The sequence below is a fragment of the Haliaeetus leucocephalus genome, unplaced genomic scaffold (genome assembly GCF_000737465.1).
Source record: "Haliaeetus leucocephalus isolate CR32 unplaced genomic scaffold, Haliaeetus_leucocephalus-4.0 Scaffold284, whole genome shotgun sequence".
In the NCBI taxonomy this organism is placed as follows: Eukaryota; Metazoa; Chordata; class Aves; order Accipitriformes; family Accipitridae; genus Haliaeetus; species Haliaeetus leucocephalus.
In genome coordinates this window covers 6,944,141-6,968,652 of record NW_010972720.1, presented here as the reverse complement: position 1 = coordinate 6,968,652, position 24,512 = coordinate 6,944,141, and the positions used below count along the sequence as shown (strand labels likewise).

Here is a 24,512-nt window from a genome sequence, read left to right as displayed (position 1 = left end):
ACATGATTACCTGTAACTGGGCAGAGCCAGATTTTTCTTGGAGGTGCACCATGAAAGAATAGAAGCTAATAGTTGCAAGATGTGACATGGGAAATTCTGATTAAAGAAAAAAAAAGTCATAGTGAGGGTTGATGAGTGCTGGAGCAGATACCCATGTGGGACATGAAGTGTTCATCCTTGAAAACTTGGTTGGACAAGGCCCTGAGCAAAACTAGATCCAGGTTTGAAGCTGACCCTGCTTTGAACAGTGGACTGGACTGGATAATGTCCAGAGGATCCCTTCCAACCTAAATTTTTCTATGATTCTAATGCCAGCTCCTGTCTGCTTTGTGTTGTTTTGCAGAATAACTTGGCTGTGCCTCAACCAGCCCTTCCATCTCAGGGTGTAGGAACAGGTCCAGCGCAGGATGCATGACTGTGTGTAGGAACAGAGCTTGGATAGACTTGTAGTGTTGGAGTTTATTCTGAGCTGGGGTTGAGGGCTCGTGTTTTGTAGATTGGTTATGAACCAGTCATGGTTTGGATTGGGGAAATTGGTACCCAAGTTTGGAGAGCATATGGTGTGAAGAACAGCTGTAGCAGGTGTTGTGCTCTGAGCTTGGAAAACTGGAATATGTACTAAACAGGCTGGTTGTTTCATTCATTGGGGGTTCCCCTCAAGGGAAATAGTTTCCTGAGATTTATATTTCCTCCTTTGCATGCTTTGTTGTTTCTTCCTAGCAAAAATGAAAGCTTTAATTAAAGAGGAGGTAGGTGTGGCTGGATATGCATGGTTTGTCACATGGCTGGAAGCAGCTGCAGTAGTTGATCTTTACCACTGTTGATTGTATCTGAGAACAAACTAAGTTTTGGATTAGTCTGTTTTACAGGTTTTAAACTTATGTTTCCCTGTGTTTCCCCTCTTTTAAACTAAAAAAAACCCTCAGAAGTTGGACTTTTCTAATTGTCTTAAATTTTTTATTGCTCTCTTCTAGACAATTTCAAGTTTGTCTTTTTAATGCCTCAGCCAAAAATGAGGAAGGGAAGGAGGAAGAGGGGGGGGTGGTGGCATTTGAACTAATGTGTTTTTACATGGTAACTTGTTTAATGATTGTTATTTTTTAAAATGTTAGGTGATATGTTTAGCATTTTAACCCTCTCCCAAGTTCACCATACAAAGAGGTGATTTGGCAGTAAGCAGGTTTAAGGGGGCAGGATCTCTGACAGAGGGGCAATAATGCTTAAATAGAGTCAGAGGATTTTGGAGTGTCCTAAAGAACATCTGTTATTGGTAGTATAAATCTTTTAATTAAAACACTTTAACCTTCCAACCCCTTAGCTCTCAAACACTTACTCTGCTTTCTGAGATCAGGAGGGTGGGTCCCTGTTCTGAAGAGGTAGAAATTTGCATCTGAAAGGAGAGGTGCCATCTGTAGGAGACTAATTTTATGGGCAAGGAAGGTTGCCTGCTTGGTTACTTCTTTCTGCATCAATTATACTTGCAAAGCAAAATTAATAACCCTAAACCAGAAGGTGCCTTATTGGAGCCAAATACAACATTATTATTGCTTCTGATGCTTTATAAAAATGTTTGTTAATACATCCTAAGATGATGTCTCTTCCTTTTTGTTGCAGAAAACATATTGTTGACTCATCTTGAGTGTACTGTAGCTATGCTGTATTACGGCCTTTGTGGTGATGCAGAGTATGCATGCAGTAACGTCAGAAATTTCTGATTCAGCCCACAGCATGCTTAAGGGGCTTGTTTTCCACTTTTATTAAATACCAGGATCTTAAGATGTCCTGAAAGCACTTAGGGCCTTCAGAGGATGTATAGCATACAAATTCAGAGTGTGGTGTTCTGCGTGTTAGGAATTTGTATGTTAATAGATAGAGAAAAAAAACACGGCTTTACTCTCTGTATGAACCATCCTCTTTCTCAATTATGAAAGTAGAATGCTTAAATGGAAAGTACACTGCTTGTACTTTAATGTTGGGTTTTTTCTTGTTTTCTATGATTTATTTCAGTATTCTCTGATGCATGTATTTCAGATGGACTACATTTTAAAAAGTGAAAGATTGACTGGATAACTTTAAAGTTTAACCAAGGTTAAAACACCTTGAATCTTTTACTAGGTATTTAATGTCCTTCATAAGTGTTAGTTTCTAACATTCAAAAAAAATTACCAAAAGGCAGTATGTGTTCAAACACAAACCCACATCTAAATCTATATGCTCACTGTATCACTCTTTATGTACTGTCCTACCTTTGTATAAGATACTTTATATTGCAGCCATGCCTGAAGGCCTGCTATTACGCATTACCTACAAAAATATTTCAGGTGGTGCTGTAGTTGGCAGAGTTGCAGCTGTCAGGGGAAAAACACTTGATACATTTAGCGTGAATAAGGTCTTGATCTTTGTTTAACATGGAGGAGGATGTCAAAATCCTGCTTGTCCTTTGGGCAGTGCAGCAGCAGGCAGTGGTTGGCCTGTACGAGAGCTGAATGGTCTGTGCTCTTGCAGTGGCCAGCTGGTGAAAACATGGATGCAGTCTTGGTAGGTAGTCAGATGCTCAGCGCGTCAACCTCTTGACAAGAAAGTGTGGGTCCCTACTGCCCTGACAGCCAGACTGTATGCCCTCCTTGGCTGCTTTGCCACTGCTTTCTGATCTTAAATGGGTCAAGCTTGGTGTTTACAGGTGAAGGGATTAAAAAGTGGTATAAACTAGGAGGAACTGCAATGAGGAAGAGACAAAGATGAATGGGTGTGCTTGGCTGGGGTGATCGGTGGGTGTTACAAGAAATAGGGGGAGAGAGGTAGTGAATTACATGGGAAGGGGAAATATTACAGTAAAAAAGATCTGATAAATAATTAATGGCCAACCTGGTCATTTTTGTTGATCATATTTGTGTTAGAGGGTTTCATGGCAGAAAGCCACAGAAAACATGTATTTTTTGTAAATAAATATGATGGTCATTAGAATAAGCAGTTAATGATAAGTATTTGACTCTAATGACATTTTTCTTGGGATTTCAGAATATCACTTGTTGATTCTGTATTTTAACAGTTGACAACGTAGCAGAACTCTGTACTTCTCACAGAAGTAAAATTACGCTCTGCCCTGTATATAAAGGGGTGTGAGTGTTTGTGTGTGTGCACGTGCAGTCAATTTATCACTTTAGGCATGGTTTATCAGCAAAATTGCTGCTTCTGTGTTGCTGCTTCTTGGCAAATTCCAGCTCCCTTAAAGACGTTCTAGATGCATGAGGGGAGTAGGAATCAAGAATGCCATCTCTTCATCCATTTCCTCTATACTGTTTTTAGTGGAAACTACAAAATTCATTAATGTTTAGTTTGTGAATGATTAAGAGTGTCAGTGAGAGAAATTGACCAACACACCATGTCTGTTTTCCATTAAGATGAAGGCTACAGTCCTCAGGGGATTGTGCCAGAAAAGTGGAAGGAGCATTTGGCAATGAAAGGACTGGTGTTAACAACTGCTGCTCCTTGGTCAGAGTCAAACTGCTAAACGGCATTTCTCCTGTAACAGTGGTTGCTGTCCATGAATCAGTTATGGCTCAGTCTTCATGGAAAACAGCCCACTGGCAGGTAAGCTATTCCTGAGTCATGCAGAGTGGGAAGATGTGTGCTCCTTGTCTGGTGCTAATGGCGGAAAGGAATGTACAGCCTCCTTGGTATCTTTTATCACCTTTTGCCACTTCTATGCGTCCTTTTGCACTGTCTTGAGTTAAATTCCATCCTTACTTAAGAGACTGTTCATAAAAGAGACATCTGAGAAGTCATGATGGGACCATGTATTATATTATAGCCAGTGAGATACTGTTAGTTTAGTCTCCTTTGCGGGAGTAGTATTACATAAGCTAAAAATACATGGATGTGTATATTGCACTCAATAAAATCTTATATTTCAAGCTGTACTAGTTGGTTTGCATCCACCTGCAAGCCTGGTTTTTGCCTTATCCCCTTATGCTCTTACAGGTACAACAGTGCTAACAGTATATCAAATCTATGTGTTTGAGACAAGTGAAATACACCACATGCCTGCTTTTACCAATCAGTCATAATCTAGCTGAAGCTACAAATTGGTGAGATGCTAGTGCCTTAAGTAATAAAAACCTTGCATTTTTTGTTTTAATTGTAACACTGTACTTCCTATATTCATTTTCTTCATAGACTTGACTTTGCCCAAGTTGTACTTGCTAAATAAATAATTCATGACCTATAGTCTACAGGTAATGCAGAAAAAATTTGGCTTGGTTCCCTTCTGGTTTAGGCTAGATGAGGTAGAAAATTAAATGTAAATAATGTGTTACTTTTCTGATTATTTTTTTTCTGTCGTGCATGTTTTGATATATTAAAATGCATTATCCTTTTAGGAAGCTGCTCTAGGAAAACTTCCAGGAATTCACATGACAGTTGGGCGTTGCGCGCTATGCAAGCTGCCTGAAGCCAGGGATCACAAGAAGTTACATGAATATGAAAAATTTCCAAATTCCACGTAGCATTTCAAATTAAGAGTTCCCAGGTGTTTTACTCTTCTGTTCTGTTGCTCTTGGAGGAGCTAGGTGCTTTAAAGAGTTTCTCTTCATGGTACCAAAGTTGACCTCTGCTTCTATTGTTTAATAGCTTTTTCAGCTTTATACAACATCTAACCTTAAGTCTCTTTTCAGTTCTTCGGCTTTGTGAATCTTAAAACCACAGGAGATTCCACACCTTCTGTTTTTAAGGTTTATGTTGTGCTTTTGGTATTTGGGGTGCATATTTCAAATTCCTGTAAAACTGTATATTATTTGAGAAGTGGCAAGATAACTGAGTGACATAGACCTTTAAAAGTTCTGTATTTTGAAGTAATTTTAGCTAGAAGCTTTCTTGGGAATAGTCTTGCAGTTTCAAAGCAAGTTTAGGAATTCCTTTTTCACCTTTGTTTGCCATGGCAACAAACTATATGTGGTTTAAGGGAGACCATCCATCTTGTAAAATACTCTGGTTCTCCTGCCTTGTATAGTTGCTTCCACTGTCTTTGGTTTTGGTTTCCTTGGCTCTAAAGAATGTTACGTGTTTATTGATTGCAGCTTAAAAAAATTATGTAAAACCTGTTGTAAATAGGAGGAAAGTATTGCTGGCTAGATGGGAACAGTAGTCTTTGATACTGGCTAATTTTGTTTGGTTGTGAGCTGTTTGGTTTTTTTTTATTTTAACTCTGTGTATATCCTACTAATGAGTGGAAATGTTCATTTCCCCCCTGCCAAAGGCATAGGATCTAACGCCATGTATTTCTGCAAGAAGTATGACATGACACAATAGGAGCGGATTTGTAGAGCATAACTGTTCGTGCTGAGGACCTGATATCCACACTATATGTATTTGGGCTAGCCATAATCTGGTCCCATGGACTGAATGTTGACTGCTTGTTTAAGTGCACTGGTTTTGTGCCTGGAGCACACTTTAAAGGTTATAGTTTCATCTGAAAGAATCAAGTTTGCTCACTGTACTATGCAGTGTGAGTTACAGAGGACTGTCAAGCAGGCTTCTGATCCAAACTAAAACATTAACACTGACACACCCTACATCTATTACCATTTAACCTACTGAGCCATGGATCTTTTGATGTAAACTGAAATTGCTCTTACTTTAAGTGCTGAAAGTGTGCAGTTCGGATGGCTATGTCAGCCAAGATGATAACCACCACATACAAACAAGTTTTTTAGTATAAAATCCAAACTAATGACAGCTCATTAGTGGCTCTAGCTTAAAATGTCTCTAGCTTAAAGGGACAAAATAAGACACTTCAATTGCTTGTTTGTAGTAGTTAAGACTTTTTAGCTGCTAACAATGTTTGACTAATTTCCTTAGGAGTAAAAGTTTTGAAATAGTGATGGTTTTTGTTGGCTTAAGGCATTTCTGTCTAACATGTAAACTGTGTACAATAAGGGGGCACTAAATTTCTTTATAAAACTCACTACAGAGTTGTCCATAGCAACATAAGTAATTGCAGAATTATAAATTACTAGAGCTAAAAGTAAAGAACAAAACTATTATGCTAAAAGTGTACTTGGATCTGGTTTTATGCTAACCTTTGGAAACCTTTTCTGATGGTTGCAGGTGGCACTTGATATTTCAGTATGGACCGGTTTGAAGATGTATCAGATGGTGAAGTGGATCATGCTTTCTTTGACAGTGATTTTGAGGAAGAGAAAAAGAAAGCTGAAGAAGATGGTGAATGTATGGAGCAAGGAAGTACAAAGGCAGCTTTTGCACACCCTGATTTGGTTTCTAATTCAAAGGATGCAAAGTGTGAGCAGGAAAGTGAAGAAAAGCAGAAAGATTTGCAGAAGGATCAGTCCCTAGAAAATAGCACAGATCATCTTGGAGATGCTTCATCTTTGTCACTTTCTCCAGTTGTGGAGAATGCAGGTACATCTGGAGTGACATCTGCAGCAAGTAGAGGAACACAGGAGAATGTTTCTGCTGGAATCCCAAAAATAGTTAAAGAAGGTGAAGAAGATTATTACACAGATGAAGAAGATAGTAGTGACGATGGCAAAAAACAGAAGGTTAGACCAAAGTCAGCTAAGCAGTCAAACAACATAAAAAAGGCTAGCAAAAAATATACTAATATCAGCTCCTCCTCTTCTTCTTCCTCTTCCTCCTCCTCCTCCTCCTCATCCTCAAGCTCAGATACAGAATGTTCTGATACAGATTCCGATAGCTGTTTATCAGATTCATCTCATTCTTCTTCAAAGAGGAATGCTTGTAGGAATGCTCTTCTGTCTCCAAAACAAAAATTCAAGTCAGCAATGAAATTAGCAGAAGGAAAACCAAAGCTTGGTGACTACTTGGAGGAGTCTGAAGATACAGTGACTGACGTAACACCTCTGTCAACTCCAGACATCAGTCCTATCCAGTCTTTTGAACTAGCAGCGTCAAATGATAAGAAACTAAAAATCAAAAGACAGGAAAATGTGAACCAAGAATTATATGGTAATTTTGAAGAATTTAAGTACAACACAAAATTTGTAAAACCTATGGGGCTGGGAAATCCAATCTTATATCTGTATTTCTTTCATTAGATTCTGAGTTTGATCGCAGATATACTCGAAAAGTCTTGCATGATGCCATGGACCTGAATCAGCTTTTGAAAGGTGATTTTTAAATTTCCTTTTTTACAAAATATGACATCTGTACATTGTTGAGAACAATTGAGTTCTGATAGAAGAGAATGAGGTTTTAATATGCCACATGTATTTTTAAAACTGGTTTGTGATTAAGCTTTGTTGATGTAATTCTTCAAATTCTTATGTGCGTAAATAGTACTGATTCTACAGTGGAAAGAAGAAGCATGTGTATGAGCATGTGTTGGCATGCATATACCTAGAAGTAAGATATACAGACAGGGTGAATCTCTAAGATTTGATATATTAACAAATTGAATAATTAAACTGCACATGCATTTTGAGAAATCAAGGCTTACAGGACTGCCACAATTTACTATTTAAATTAAAACACCAACCTTTCTGATAAAATGCTGGGTTATCAACCTTCAAAATTGAAAGGCAGTCCAAAATACATTGCATGATAAATAGTATTCATATATTTAACTGGTACCTTTTTGATAATGAAATGGAATTATTTGAAATTCTTCTGAACTAAGTGTCTGCCTTCTAAAATACCATAAAGTTGAGTAAAGGTATTTTAAAGAGAAAAATAACAGGTAGTCTTTACTAAAACTTGAGGGGTTGCTTCTTGCCAATAGATTTAATAAATCTTAATGAAGTGTAAGAGAGAGAACTTGGTATCTCTTTCACTGCGTTCATTGCAAACCTTCGTTGTATGGGGTGAGAATGCACTCGATGATCTCATGTGCATATTTTAAGGCCTACACAGTGCTTTTGTGCTTCTTTTCATGGCCTGGAGTTTTCAGTAGTAAAATCTATCAAATAAAAGAGCCTTGGCTCAAGAAATCTGCTGATCTCAGGTGAGGAAAGCCTCTAAGTCTGGTACATTTCAACCCAAGTTTGCTGTATCGCCATAGGTCCGGCATGATTAAAACTGCATGTGTTGTCTTTCTTCACTTTGCACCTTGTCAGACTGAGCCTCTAGTGAGTAAGGATTCAAAATATATTGTATGCATCATTTAACTTTCTTATGAGTAGAAATGAGGATTTTACTTGTGTAGAAATTCTTCTGATGGTAAGAAAAGCAGAGCTAGCCACCAAGAAGGGTAGAGCTGATTCTGAACTCTGACAGTCCTTGTGCTCCCAGCAACTCTTTCGTACTAGAAAAGGCTCCAACCACTTGTCAAAACATGATGTTAGAACAGTTGTTGCTAGGCAATTGAAATTATGATGTCCTACGTCTTTATTTGTTCCCTGATAGCAAGAAGCTATTTAATAACTGGTGATAATGGAAGGATTCATCTCATCTCTAAACCAAATGGGTATTATAGCTCAGACTAAGTATTCTCAGAGATGAATCTGTGTTTGGAGGCAGGGGCGGAGTTTTTTCCCAAAACTGAAAAACAATTCTAAATAACAATAAGAAAGATTGAGTAATGAGAAGAAGAATTCATATAGTCTGGTAGCTAATGTTCCTGATTAACATGCATATTACTCCCAAGTGCCTCTCTATATTGGCAAGCACAACATAGCTTAATTACTTTGGGTATTTCAAAGTTTAAATAGGGCAGGATTATTAATGGTGGAAAGTAACCAGTCTGGGAAAATAGGAGCTAATCTTATTCTGAGTTATTGCTTCCAGGTTTTTCTGTACTCATTAAAAAAAAAAAAAAAAAAAGTGCAAATCATTCCCCCCCACAGTCTGCATTAAATGTTCATCAGAACTGCATAGGCATGAACATTGCTTCAAGTAAGAACAGCATAAGCCCAGACCTGAGTGCATGAAAGAGTATTTAAATGATCATCACGATGTCTCAGATTTGGTTTTACAGTATAATATTCTTCCAGTAATCTATACTGATGAAACATTTCACTTAAAATTTTTGTCAAATATGCTTGTAATGTAGCTGGGCCTAAGCATTTACAGCAGTTATGTGAGTTCAGTTTCCCAAGGTCCACAGAAACTTGCAGAATTTCAGTGTGATCTGTTACTGTGTTGTTTCTAGGGGGTGTGCAGTAACTTATTTTGTACAATTCTGTGCACTGGTAATGTGAACATTTGGGAAGACTACAATCTCTTGTATTAAAAAAAGAATCACAAGAACAAAGGGAAGAAATCTGTTAAAAGCACATGGTATTCAAAGAACAGGTTTTGGACTAGAACAAGAGTCTGGTTATTAAGCAGCGAGGTAGTTTGTGTATCTTTAAAATAGAATTCATTTGAAGCATTTAGAAAAAATGTTGCAGTTAAATTTAAAAGGAGTTGAAATAGTTTTTCCTCTACATTATATGCCATTGATACATATTTGTGCTCATATTGTGAACTATTCATTTTATATGCATTTAAAAAAATCACGTAGGTAAAAAAATTTGTCATGCCCTTACATCTCCTGAAACTATGTTTGGTTTTGATAGAAGCCAAATTTTAAGTTATGCTATTCTGAATAATTTAAAATCTCACAAATAACATAATTTTAGTTGGAAATCTCATACTCTCCATGCTGTATATTGTGCTTTGAATGCTTTTTGAGTGGGTATTGCTGTGCAGCTTTATCACTGATTTTAGAAATACTCTTTAGTGACCAGAACTCTGAACAAGAGATTGGTAAATATATGTGATAACACTTGGTTGCTACATCTGAAAGTTGTCATTTTATGTATGCTGTTACTGAAGTGAGCGTTACCACGTACTGCAACTTGCTGTGTAGCCTCCATTCGCCCTATGGAAAATAACTGAACTAGTTTTAGTCAAAATGGCAGAAATCTACTTGGTAACAGTAGCTGGGGGCATAGTGAAGGTCATGTTTGCCAACTGGAGAGAGGCAGGTTCTGCATGTTGCCAAAGGCAAATAAAGGATGTGAATGTAGTCCTTATATTGGGATTTGTTAGACAGGAGTGGATCCCTGTTTCAAAGGGAAGGAGGAAGTACAATAAAATGTGCAGTTTTCAGAACCTGCAGGTTGCATGGCAGTACTGTCATGGCTTTGCGTGCATGCTGATGTAGGAGGGCCATGTGAACAGTAGAGCGCTCCTTGGAGCAGATGCAGCATGAAGGAAGACAGATAAACATATGCAGTGAAGAAACTGTGGAGCGCAGGTATCTGTAAGCTACCATGTTAAGGTATGGGGTGCACACTCACACTTGCAGTTGTAAGGAGCCTGCAGTTTGCGGTGGGAGCGGGATCACTAGAAACTGCAGGCCACAGTGAAAGCAGAGATGGTGCACGGTGGATGGATAAACTCAGAGCTTTTTGGATCGACCTCTGTTGTTTATTTCCAAATCAGTCCCGAAGCAGTGTCTGATACTCAGTTCAGAGTGGCTTCGAGTTCAGGTGGAGGCATCACCTCTCTGCAGCACCTTCCCTGAGGAGCAGAGCCTGCCCCGCCTGCTTGTACTGAAGCCCTGTGGCTGCAGACCCTGGAGTACTAAAACCAGCCTGGGTCATGTTACAATCTAGGTCCACCTTCGACCATGTTGTTCAAGTTACTGGACTTAGTGATTACTTATTAATTATTCCTGCATTGTGCATAAAAAAATCTTGGGTTTATCTGTGATACTGTTTTGGTAGCTGTGAACTGGTGAGTTGTTTAATTGTTCTTGCTAGTGGTTTTTACTTCTGTTCATGAAAATCACTTGCTGTTTAGGTGGCATGCTTATTTAAACTGTATATAAATGCTAAATACATGACACTTGAGTCCTTTCATTTTTGTAGACATAGAAGTCAATATTTAGGAGGCTTACGTCCTTTCATTACAATGCTAAGGCTGATGTCATGTAGCTGTTGTCATTACAGTGTATGACTATAAGAACTGTTGTAGCACTGTGGAGTCGGACAGCCACACTGCTTAGGAATTTAAATATCTTATCAGTGTGGCCAAGAACATAACTACTACTTACAATTTCAGTTGCCTAAGGTTAGTAGGGTTTATATTTTACTGACCTCTCGTCACTCTTTACCTCTCTTTTTTTCACCATCTGTATGGAAAAAAATACAGGTGTGATTATAATTTTTCAGATAGAAATACAGTTCTTCAGTTGTTTCATGATGTTGTATAGATTTTTGTATGCAATTCTTTTGTGAGTCAATGCTGTTTCCACTTTGCTATAAACCTTAAAGATCTTTCAGAAAATCAAAATAATAACTAACTCAGAGAAATATTCAAAACCCATAATAATAAATGTCAGCGTTATCTCCTCTGCTGTACTCTTGAGTAATCTGAACACAAAAAGATAATTAAATATGCCAATGCAAAGAAATAGATTGTCAAAAATTGGTTTTGTTAGTACTTTCATAAAGCTCCATGTTAGAAAGCTGGGAATAAAAAAATTGGAAAAAATTCTGATGCTGTTTTGCTTGATCCTATGTCTTGATCCAGTATCCCATGTAATTTTAAGGAATTGAGGTTATGCACATGAAGAGATGGGTTAAGCATACGAGTGTGACCTAAGCACTCATCCATTTCCATCCCATTATGCTACAGACTTGCTCTCTGTCTTTAGACAAGTTTCTTGATTTCTGTAGTTCAGAATACAGAGCTGTATGCTAAAAATGCTGTTTATCTCTTTATCTGAATTTATGTTGCATATCAATACAGTAGTAATGGGATTGCACAAGGTGTATGGAGTGCTAAAGAATTTAGCACTTCATGTTTTCTTCTCTGTAAAATGGGGTTGATACCTGCTTATTTTACAGAAGTGTCTGTGAGAATTAGTCTGTAAATCCATGGTATTAGCTATTATTAACTTGAGGAGGTGGTGTGATGGGGTAAGTAGGACAGTGGGCCACAGGCTGAAGACCTGAATTCTGTCCTTGAAGCTCTCGCTGACCTATATGCTCTCTGATAAATCTTTTTGCCTCTTCTGTGCTTTAGATTTTTCTATTGTAAAATAGTCAGACCTCACTTGGTGAAAAGCACTGTGATATAAATATCATTATTATGAAAGTAAAAGCTCTGTGTTTCTGAATAAAAGCTATTGTAGAAAACTAAATAGCAGCTTCAGCTGAACATGTAGCAATTACTTTAACTTTTTTTTTGCTATAATTTGTCACACAGGAAATAGAATAAGTTTTTTATAGCTGAAATTTTCTCTTCTTAGGGATATGTTATTTGTGTGCTCATTCATGCTGAACTAGTATGTTTGTAGAATAACTGTTAATAAATATGTAAATTTAAAGTAGACTCTTAAATATATACATAACATCCAAACTCTACAGTTGAACTAAGCCTTTATAGCTTTTTCACTAAGTTTTGTTTAGTTTGTATGTTCATAATTTGAACTAATTTTGTGTGCATGTGTATACACATATGCATCGTTCTCACACATCTAGTAACTCATGTTGAGGTAGAAGAACAATTATCAGCTTATATTTAGAGTTTGAAAACAGATTGAAAATCTTTAAGATTGCAAAGAGATCCAGACTTTCCCAACATCTATAAGAAAATGCATAATGTAGGGGAAAAAAATTTCTGCACCTGTAGGGTATCTGTTCTTTCTCATGACATCAAGAAATAACTAGCAGGAACTAGCAGGATTCCCCTAATTAAGCAGGGAAAATTTATACTTGAAAATCACATTCTCCTTTTCTTAAAAAAAAAATCAAATCACAAATTCTCCAAAATCCTTTTTAAAGAGTTCTGTGACATAAAGGAATGGATATTCTAGGAAATATTTGATTAGAAATACTACAGGGAAATAGTTTTAGATTGAAACTATTAGATATTGATGAAGAACTGTGACTTAATCCTTTTGTGTTTTTTCAGATGTGTTACAGATGTGGTAGTGGAGCAGTATAAAACAAAACAACAGGCAAACTCAAAAGTGTAAGCACTGAAGCAATTTAATGCATTTTCCTCTACTGGGATTGCAACAGATACACTGAAACACTCATAATATTAATTTTAGCCTTAATGCCGTTAGGACAGCTGTATCATCCTGTCCTAATGCATTTGACTTGCTAATTATCATTTGTATTTTATGTAAGGTTTGGCCTTTCTCACTTTGCAAGGTCATTTCAATTCTTACAAACTGAAAGCAATAAAACAGCTTGTTTATTGCTTAAAAGAAAGTCAGGTGTCTCTCCATGGAAACCAGCTTTCATAGAAATCCTGTGAATACCAGAGAATTTTCTTTTCCTCCTTACCAGTACATGAGAAACAGACTGCACACTGTGCAAGTCTTTATGCAAATGCTGCTGCTTGTTTATCCCCCTCACCCAAATTACTGATTTATGGTCTGGCTGACAATGAAGTGGTAAGTAGGGATTTAGTTAAATTAGTTATTACCCACTGATAGAGTATGAAGCTACGGGTAAATCATATTTAATTGTTCCAAGACATACAAACTCTTTAGAACCTTAAATCATAACCTTCAACTGTAGTGTTGCCTCATGTTGTCATTGGCCACTGCAAAAATAGTCAGATAAACCATTCAAACACTTACACATTGTGATTAAAGAGTAGTGTGTGTGCATTGTTGAATAAATCATTGAAATAACTTTGAAACTCAAATATTTGAGTTACATAACAGTAACTGTACCTGAAATATTTAATAGCTTTTAGAATAAATGCATTTGCCTCTTACATGGCATCTTGATTCTTTTTTGTTTATTGATGGCGAATTGTCCCTGGTTTTGTGGGCTTGTTTGTGCTGACCTCTCTTAGACACCTCCTGCCTTTGCCATGAAAGCAATGTTGCTGCCAGTGAATGTTGAAGCACATTCAATGCATATTGGACATACATACCTGCTGTGGATTACCTAATTTTCTGTCATAGTAAGTGTGCAGAGAGAATAGGAATATGATGCTGTATAAGTGGTGCTTTGCAGAGTGCAGGTTGGACAGATTTTCAGCCAGGTAACTTTGGAAGTAGTGGAAACTATTACTGCTGATTAGAAGTTCTGGGGTCAGAAGCCTCATTCTGGACCACGGAAATAGTGTCACCCCTGCTTCAGGAAGACCTGCAGAACCTTTTGCTTACTGCTTTGTTAGATTGCTACTGTGGTTTATTTGAGCATTCTTTAAGGAGTAGTGATTTCATGGATGTCCCCTGCCATCTGCTTGTTTTGTTAGGAACAAGCACTTACTATGTAATATTAGCGATCCTCTTTCAATAAGTGACACAGTATGCATTCTGTTGCTTGTCTTTTTTCTACTAAACTTTAAACTCTCCTGTCACACAGTTCCTAAGGAGATCAATGTTGCATTTGCTGTGATTTAGAAAAGGTTATCTATGGATAGGCTTCAGTCAGTTACGGTTTGTTTTGAAATGGTATTTGCAGCTTAAAATCTTCCTTAACGTAGATCTTAACTGAGTAAAACACAACTCTAATTTATTAGCTTACAGCTTGAAGAACAACAAACCAACTACTTTTAATGTGTTATCTGATCCAATGCCTCCATGTACTGCAGCACTACTGCCGCAAAGAGCTACTTGAGAAATTTCAAATGTGGTTCGTCCTTAAGTCATACAGAAGGCTAACTATAAAAAGATCAGTTGAGGAACTGAAGAAACTAGTGAGAAACTAGAGAATTTTAGATTGATCTTTTCACCCCATCCACTTGAAGTAAAGTTGCTCCGGTGTGTGTTGTATTAGGTCTGAACTTTTGGTGCAAAATTAATGAGTCTTCTGTAATTCAGCAACGTATCAAGAGATTAGTTGCTGGGTTTTGGCAGTCTCCCACTCAGGCTTCACCTGATGACAGCAGAACCTTCATGATGATATTAACAATTTTTTCACTTTATAAATATGTTTCCTTTGAGTTGTGATAAATTTGGTATTATCACTGTTAGCAAGCCCTTAGCCTCAAGAGTTGTCAGAAAGCTGTTGGCAGTAGTAAAGGCAGTTTCTACGCTATGTAAGTGTAAATAATAATGAGGCTAAGATGAACAGCATACTGAAGAAAGTGAGCTGGAGTCTCTTTTCTGCCTGCCACAAGTAGGAAAGGCTGTCTTTATGGTGAGGTGATAAAAGGTGTGGATGAGGCACTGTAGAAGGAAAATGTATTGAAAGGAAAAAGACTTTTGAGAGGCTAAGGAAAGGAGGAAGAAAGAAGAGATGAATGAAAAAAGAAAAGGCTGTGTATTGGGGGGATGTGACTGAAGAAGCTGGAAGGTGAGAGTAAAGTTAGTCGATAAAATTTTATCAGGCTTTACTTATGCATATAACAAGTAGTATCCAGTAGAGCAATGCATGGAAATGTACATAGATATGTATTTACACTAACTGCCTGAGAGCTTCTGGTAAAGTAGCACTGGTGGTTAATGCTACAGAAGTTGCATACCACTGCCCTCTAGGAGATCTGAGTGACAACGCAGTGCCTGTTGAGTCCTGTGTGTAGCAATCGCTACAGGGTTCCACAAATCATTTATTTCTGAAAGCATTTACTGACCAGCATTGAGGGGAAAGGAAAGGTGTTTGTTCCATGTCATTGCTCTGTTTTTATTTTTTTCATCACAGCTGACAGGGGTTTTCCAGAAAAATGAGCAAGTCAAAAGATAAGTAATTACCTTGATGCTTATTTATCTCTAAGCATTTTTTAATCTGTGTTTACTGGTTATAGTTCATAGCTGCATCATAAGAGTATACACTCTCCACAAAAGTATAGCCAGCTACCTTATAGAGAATTAATACAATCATATACCAGTGAAGACATGAAACCTGTATTTCCTATTCTGAATGCCATTGCATTAAATGGAATTTGACTAGTTCACCATTCACAGAAAGAAAAGAGCTGTTTGGAATTTGCACTGACAGTTATTCAGAAGCTTAAATGTGTCTTGTAAGAGACTGCATCACCAATAGCATTGGTGTCACAAAGCTGCGTCAAGACTTCAGTTGAACAACTGTTCTTTGCCACAACCTTATTTCCACTCTTGCATATGATGTGCGGTCTTGTTTAACCTGTGAGATGCTATGGATGTAAGGCAAGAGATGAAATTATCTTTCATAGCTTCGTAATAATACAATTATCAATTATGTAATGATATAAAATAAATATCTCCTTCAGATAGTTGTTCAAATTACTTTCTTCCAGCTGTGTTCTGCTGTGCTGGTTTTGCATGTTCCCATAAGGACATATTTAATTATTTTTTTTTTTACTGAGAAGTATACTGCAGCTTGATGTTATCATGTGAATTGTGTGGCTCTAGTTATTTTCTGTGCATTTTCTTTGTCCCTTGTAGGTGTATCCAGATGAGTCTCATCTCAGGTTTGTCTCCCCAAATGGTGTTGATGGCTGTACTAGTTTTTCCTTGAGAATAACTTACTAAATTGTAAAGATGCTTTTCAAGATATTTATACTTTATTAACCTGTTGATTGGCACACTTGATCTGCAGTAGTTTGCATTGTGTCTTGGTTTTGAGGTGATTTGCATTTTCTCTTGACAGATTCAAGCAATATTTGCTAATGTGGACAACCTCACGCTGCCTAGGGGCAGTTCTTGCCTATATTGGCTAGTGTACTGATGGTGCAAGCTTACCAATTTCCAGAAGGATTTTGAAACTCATGAACTGTTTGGATTTTGAGTTCTGGATACTGTTTCTAAATTTCTCAAAGACCGTAGCAATATTTGCTTGTATCAATTCTGGAATAAACTTGGTTGAGATACTGCAAGAAAGATTTAATTTCATTTTGTTTTGAAGTAAGAACACGCTCATCATTCTTTGAGGTTTTTAAGGTATTAAAGGCCGCCTCAGACATCCCTCCCCAAAAAATTGCTGATTTGCAGTACTTGCTGCATGCCTGGTTTTTTTCTTTCTGCTTTTCTCAAAGCTTCTGCTTTGGATGCTTGTTTTGCTTGTGTGGGGCTTTTAGGGGTAAGAGTGAGGGGTATCTTCTGGAGGCACTGTGATATTGGAGTAATGTGGGGAATGGGTTATGTAACACTTTCTCGTCTGTGTCTCAGCTCCAAAAATCTGTTTGATCTAACCTGCTACCACCATTCCTGTACCATAGATAATGCAGTGGTTTGATGGGGTAATATCACGACAGCAAAGCTCTTAAAACAGTAGCCAGAAGATCTACAGCAGAGCTTTAGAAAGCAAAGGCTTAGAAATAGGTCAAGAGCAAAGCTCCAGTGGAACTGTAATAAACATAGCTGGCTCTGGCTGAGAGTGAGGTTTTCCAGTTATTATCTTATCTTGCAATTATGCAAGTCTGTCTTGCTGTGTATTTTTAAGTGTGCATTCTTTGTTCTTTTGTCTCAAAACCTCATATCCTGGTTTAATTTGTTGATTTTTACTGTTTTAAATTGCCAAGCCCCAGTAATTTTTCTTGTGTTGTATACATTCACTCAGTTCTCTCCATCCATTAAATTTAATTTTCATCTTTCCCTTTGCAATTCTGCACCAACATGATGTAGGATTGCTTCAGGAGCAAAGGATCAACAGAATGACTTCAAGAAATGCATTTTGTGTCTCCCGAGTCATGTTTCCCCAGTGTCAGTTTTCTGTCTGAAACATCATTTCTGTTCTGCCTCTCAGCTAAGACAGATATTTTAGATATCTTTGGAGCAGAGTTTAAATCTCTTTCCTTGTGCAAACATCTAAATACTAATTTGTGGTTTAGTTCTTGGTTCTGTAAGTTATTTCTAGTCCTGGCTTCCTGAAGCTGTTTTTTGTATTGCGTGGAAAACTTTTCTGATGCTTATATTGGTGCCACAAATTATACCACTGTGATTATGATTATTTTCAATGTTGCTTTAGTGCTGTGTAATGGTAGCCCCATTAACATATATATATATAATTGCCTATGCTGATTGCTGGTACCATAGCAACTGCAGTAAAAATACTTGAGGATGGAAGTCTAAGCATATTGTGTCAATGTAGAAGTTGGGCAACCATACTGGTAAAGGTAGACATGAGGGGTGGTCAAAGGGGAGGATCAGGAATACTGACCATGCAGAAGTAATGACTGTGCACATAAGGCTGATTTATATTCTGATTTCTAAATAACAGATACATTTTACACAGATGCTTACAGTGTCTGTGTGAATATTGCTGATTCTTTTGTATTGCTCAGTTGTTTGCTGTATCTGTTCAATTCCTCTAGATTACTGGTCATAAATGGGGAGGAGGGGGATTCCTAGTGAGAAAGAAGCAGATGGGCTTTAACTAACACCAAAATGATACTTGAGTTTTGTGGTGAAACGTATGTAAAATCAATGTACTGAGGACAACTGAGCATCCCTGGAAAATTCTGAAATGCATAAATCTAGAATTCAGATGGGGAAAGATTAAATGTACCTTGTTTTTTCAGGTCTGTAAATAAACCCTAATAATAGAATGCAAGATTTGTGTTTGGTTTGGTTTAAGTTTTTAATCTGAGTATTTTACTTCTTGCCATTTTAAAGCTTTCTTACAGCTGGAGAAGAAAGAACAAAAACTAACCATCGATCAGCCATCTAAAGGAACAAGGAAAAATTACTCTTTCACAAATGAAGAAGTAAGGCAGATTGATCGGGAAAACCAAAGGTTGCTAAAAGAACTGTCCAGGCAGTCTGCAAAGCCAAGAAGAAGTACCACGTTGAAGAAGTCATCTGTACCGCCTCCTAAATTGTACCACAGTGCCCTCAACAGGCAAAAGGAGCAGCAAAGAATTGAAAGAGAAAACCTGGTAAGTTTTGAGAACTGATTTGGATCAGTAAATTGAGAAGGACTATTTGTTGCCACGTGAACTACTGATAAATACTTACAAAATTGGTAAGGCAGCACTTGGAGCTTTATTCCAGTGAGTCTGCAATGAATTTCCATTACTATGCTCTTTGTGTAATTGTTCATATGTTGTTGGGTTTTTTTGGTTTTTTTGGGGGGGGGGGGGGGAATGATGCTTTTTTCCAAATGAAAATAGATTTCAGTTTATATGAATTTGCTCTACTTTAGTAGTATCATTCATTTTAAGAGGAACAACCATTATTGTTAACGTGCTTATAACTTTGGATAGCAGTCTGACTCTATTCATCTGGTTTCATGCATCATGATTACTAGTCTCTCAAGAACAGGCTTGCAAAAAATGAAGCAATCAATATGATAGCATCAAACCCATTGTATTTGAGATACAGAGGATACTATGTGAATGTCAGTTTTGGGGTTTGACTCATTTTATAGCTATCTGTCTCTTTCAATATTTGTAGCACTCTGGTTGTCACAGTATTTGAATGTAATGGCAATCACAATAACTTACTCTAGTGGAAAACAGAAATTGAGGCTCATTTATAAGGATATTGGCAGAGTTGCCAAATAACAAAAATAATACTGGTTTGAATAAGGTATTTTTAGTGATTGAATTGTGATACATATAATGACTTTCATATCTCCTAGTTGTTCATTAGTGTGTTTGAAAAGGAGATAAAATATAGATAAATATTTGGAAAATTTATAGTGGAAGTAATTTATTCACTTTTTTCTTCTGTGTAAGTGTGGTTGCAATTTCCTTTTATATAGATAGACTTTCTCCATGTTGAATCTGCATCTCTGTTTAATTGACCTACTCAGGAAAATCTGTTAGGCTTTAGTTCTTCCAGCTTTCAGACATCTGGATTGTTAAAACTTTTCAAAGTAGGAAACTTTCTCCCTAGCTCCACTAGGCTACAGTTGACCAGAAGAACATTATACTTCACACACTGAAAGAATTTGGTATAAATACTTGTTATAGATGTGTGATGCTTCTCATTGTCTGGGTAGGAAATGTTTTTAGGCTTTAGTGGTTTTAGGTTCGTAGCAGAGCTTTCTTCATGTGTTGTGGTTTTTTTTTTTATTATTGTTGGTTTTTGTTTATTTAAAACTTTGAAAGCAGGACTTGCTCTTCTACATGAACCTTGATAATAAGAGTGTATTCTTAGGCTGTGGGGAGAAAGTGCTGTGGCACAGTCACTTATGATCTAACAGTAATATGCTGTACTACATAACAATAGATGATTACTGTAAATTAATGTATATGATATTTTGCAATACTCTTCTGTTTACCCAAAGCCACAAACATTTTCTCTTATGCTATATTGCAATATTTTGTCCAAGAATGTCTTGCCTTTTCAACTTTTGGATCAAAAATTCAGCAAACCTAAGCACATAAGGTCATTTCACACATTGCTATTTTAGTACATGTTAGAGATTAATGGTCATTGCTTGTAGTCCAAGAAATAATATCCTTCATTTACTTACTCATTTATTTTTTAGTTGTTGTCATCAGCAACATGAGTGGACATGTTTGACATCAGAGTCATTCCTTAGAATTTATGTTAGGACATCATGCTATTTTAGACTATAAGAACATTTGGTTTATTCTTTTCCCCAAACTCAGGATGATATATTCTGCTCTTCTTTTTGGAAGCGTGATTCATCAGTACAGCTCTTATGTTTTGTTTAACATTGCTATCATTTTTGAGCAATTCTGTTTATTTTTTTATTCTGTCTGAAGTGTATGTTGACCTGGAGCATCACAGTTGTAACTTATTGATTTTTCTAGCACTACCTTTTAGGATTACTGCAAGTATGACATGCTTTTCTCGGAGACTGTAAATGGAAGAGCTGCCCTACCCTGCCCATTAATAAGGGGTTTTTTTTGCTTTATATAGCTAAAAGTATGTGCTTTATGAACTTTGTTGTTTTCTTCTGGTCAGCAGCTTTCTTCACCTTTGTAGACTGAAGAGCTGGAATTCCATGGAACTTCCTTATCAATCTTTCTTCTATAACTTGATGGGAATTTTTTTTTTTTATACAAGGCCTCAGGTACTGCATACAGGTTATGCTACTTGATACGCTTTTGTGAAATGTTTGTTGGAGAAGGATGCAGGGTTTTGTAAATAACTCAAGAATAGAAATCTACAACAGTAGTCTGTGCAGGGTGTCAAAGAGTTTTGATGCAGAGATTTTTTTTTTTCAGCTTTTATAATTTCTTGTCCTGAGGTTACCACCTTGTCTAGGGAAAACTTTCACTTGTTCTGCTAGAACATTCTTGGAGTAATGCCTATATTTACTGTCATCAGAAAGACAGCTTGATTTCTGGTGCAGGCATTTGGCATCAGAGGTGATGCAAGGAAAGTAATTCAAATATTAGGAAATTAGAGAGGAATCTAAGAGGTTTGGTGCTCTCTAGCTTTGTGAAAGGGTGCAAGGAGGTACAGGGAATATATGTTGCTCCCACAGACTCTGCTAGAAAGAGCTGTGATTGAAAAAAAGGTGCGTTGCTCTGAAGAACAGTAGTTATAAGGTAGTGATGAGCAATTTATGGAAAAAGCACAATTAGCAAAATAGATCGCTGTTAAAATTAATGTCAGAATTTTGATTGCTTATCTGAGCTAGCAAGACCAGAGTGCGTCTCTTGCCGATAGAGGATGCTGCTGATTCAGCAAACATTCTACTCTTGTGTTTGAAGATACTCCCAACTTCGTCTCCTGGCCAGCGGAAAGGGACCTAAGTGTGATTGATGTGTTACTTTTTTCCCATGTCTGCTTGTATGTGTCTCTATCTGTATTGATATATTAATTGTTATTTCTGCCAGAATAAATAAGATACTCAATTTCATAGACTGGACACTACACACCATTTAAACTTTTAATGGTTTATTGTGTGATGCAAAAATCTGTACAGGTATATACAGGTAAGTATTTGGGGACCTTGAAATACAGATTTGCAGCCACCATGCCATTCTTCAGTCACTTCATCTAAACTTAGAAGTAATTCATATCTGTATGTTGGTTTTTGTTGGAGGGGTTTTTTTTCATCATTTTTATTAATTCTGACTAGGATTTAGGTGTTAGATGACCTTAGCAAGCTAAGCTGCTGTGTTCAGCCAAGTTCCTAGGGACCGATGACCTTTTGAGTTCACAGTGGAAGTTCACTGGAAAATCTCAGCAGGTCTGGGACAGCAGTTCTCAAACCTTAGATCAAGGGGAGGAGGGTGTTCTCCTTTTCTGTGGATATTTGGTCTTTTCACACATCCCTGTGTGGTGTTCTTGCCCCATGCTGTTATGACTCATTGCACATAACACTCCATGTTGTTCATTCCCCTACCTCATGCTCCCCCAAAATGTACCCTAAGCCCCAACAGATCCAACTCTGATCCCAGTTCCAGTATAGTCACCCTCCCACACAAATTAAAAAAAAAGTCACTTATTGTGTTTCTCAGCAAGGGCTGTCTTTCTCTTTTCACCTGCTTGGTTCCCCAAGTCGTATGTGCTGCAGATGTCGTGAATGTTTCTCCCCACCACTTGCTCTAGTCATCATGGCCTCTAGCAGCACAAAGATCCTTCAGCCAAACTGTTTCCCTTCTCTTGCAGTCTGGGCTGCCTTTGTCTTGCTGGAAAACCTGAACCGCCTTTAGAAATGCAAGTACTGTACTGCTATAAATGAATGTATATTCGTCTCTGCTTGATTTAATGGTGCTGATGGGCTGTGGTAATTGGGTGGAGAGAAAAGGGCAAGCGAGGGATAGAGTCACTGGCTGCCACTACAATACAAAGAATATACCTTATCTTGAGCCACAGCCTTCAATCCTGTGCTGCACTGCACCTGCCCTGCCATCCATGTCATGCTGCAACCAGGGAGATAACTTCTAGGCATGGAAAGAAACAGGAGCAGGAGGGCACTGGTCCATCAGGGTTGTGCCTGAGCACCTTGTACTTTCTTCCATTGATGTATTCCGCACTGCTTTTTCTCTGTCTTCCCTTTGTCCTGTCCCCAATGACCACACCCGGAGTCTGAGAGCATCAGGCTTCGGATGCTGCATACTGTCGTGGTTTAACCCCAGCCAGCAACTAAGTACCACGCAGCCAATCACTCACCCCCCCCCCCCCCCCCCCCCCGCCCCCAGTGGGATGGGGGAGAAAATTGGGAAAAGAAGTAAAACTCGTGGGTTGAGAGAAGAACAGTTTAATAGAACAGAAAAGAAGAAACTAAAAATTATAATGATAACACTAATAAAATGACAACAGCAATAATAAAAGGATTGGAATATTACAAGTGGTGCACAAAGCAATTGCTCACCACCTGCTGAATGACACCCAGTTAGTCCCTGAGCGGTGATCCCCCCACCCCCACTCCCCCCAGTTTATACACTAGATGTGACGTCCCATGGTATGGAATACCCCTTCGGCCAGTTTGGGTCAGCTGCCCTGGCTGTGTCCTGTGCCAACTTCTTGTGCCCCTCCAGCCTTCTCACTGGCTGGGCATGAGAAGCTAAAAAATCCTTGACTTGAGACTAAATATCACTTAGCAACAACTGAAAACATCAGTGTGTTATCAACATTCATCTCATACTGAACTCAAAACATAGCACTGTACCAGCTACTAGGAAAACAATTAACTCTATCCCAGCTGAAACCAGGACACATAACTTACGTGGTTGTAGAAAGAATAGCAAGGTTGTTTGGCCTTACTGGTCTCAGTGTGGAGGAGAAGGCTGTAGGGAATGCAGTTGTGAAAGAGAATGTAGTCTTCTGGGTCTTTGTAGGAGCTCAGAAATATTCATATTGGGTTGGTGGCTCCTTAGAAACTCAAGCACACAGTGTTTTTAAAGATATTTTCACTTACTGGGTTCAAAGCCATTGTATGCCATGACTAAAGACAAAATGTTGGTAGTTCCTGAGATTATGAAGTGCAATGCAAAAAAAAAAAAAAAAGTTAAGATGTTTCTATGGCCCTCTCATCAGGGGAAGCTATCAGGATGTGGGATTGGCATGCAGATATGCCTGTCTAAAATATACTGCAGTACGGTGCAAATATAGTGCAATTCTGTGATCATAGTATTTATGGTATAGGCCCTTTGTGGTCAGATTTTTTGTGGTCTGCTGATTCCTGGCCCAGACTTGAGATTCCTGAACACTGCTGTGGTAATTATAATAAAAACTGACTAATTGGCAGGCTCGAGCAAAGTTTTGGTTATTTTGCACACTGCTCAATTTTGTGGGATTATTTTTGTCCTGTACTCTTAGCTTACTTTCTTTGTGGTGATGCTAGCCACACATAAACTTGATAGCTGTTCAGTTTAAAAGACTTTTCTGTAGGTTGAAGCATTTTTTGACATTTAGAGTTTGTCAGGTTAGAGCTAATTAATGCAACTGGCAATTGAAAAAAATTACAAATACTTGTATTGATAAGAACAGAAAGCTGTCCCTGAATGCACTGTTATCTACTTCCCCCTCCCCCACCTGGACTCTGCAAAGGGACGGTGTAGTCACTAACATCAGTGACATTAGAGGAGGCATAACATAAATAAATTTGAACAGCTGTCAAGGCACACTAGTCAGCTGGTTAGGATTCAGAGGAGGTGCAGCTGAAGCCTTCATGCATTTAAAAAGCAAAGTAAAACAAGAAAAGGTATGTTTTTTACCTTCTCTCTGAACACAGTTTAGGGGTACTGCATTTTCAGTGTTGTTTTCTTTCTTTTTCAATATA

General features: G+C 37.8%; 1 protein-coding gene across 1 annotated transcript in view; it reads left to right on the top strand.

Annotated features, from left to right (window-relative positions):
• Positions 1-24,512, top strand: part of CFAP97 (cilia and flagella associated protein 97) — a 34,806-nt gene that overhangs the window by 5,906 nt on the left and 4,388 nt on the right. The window contains exons 2-4 of the mRNA XM_010570009.1: positions 6,106-6,984; positions 7,074-7,145; positions 18,473-18,735. Of these exons, the coding sequence (XP_010568311.1) occupies positions 6,126-6,984; positions 7,074-7,145; positions 18,473-18,735 (1,194 nt within the window). The 5' untranslated portion in view covers positions 6,106-6,125. The remainder of the gene's footprint in view (positions 1-6,105; positions 6,985-7,073; positions 7,146-18,472; positions 18,736-24,512) is intronic.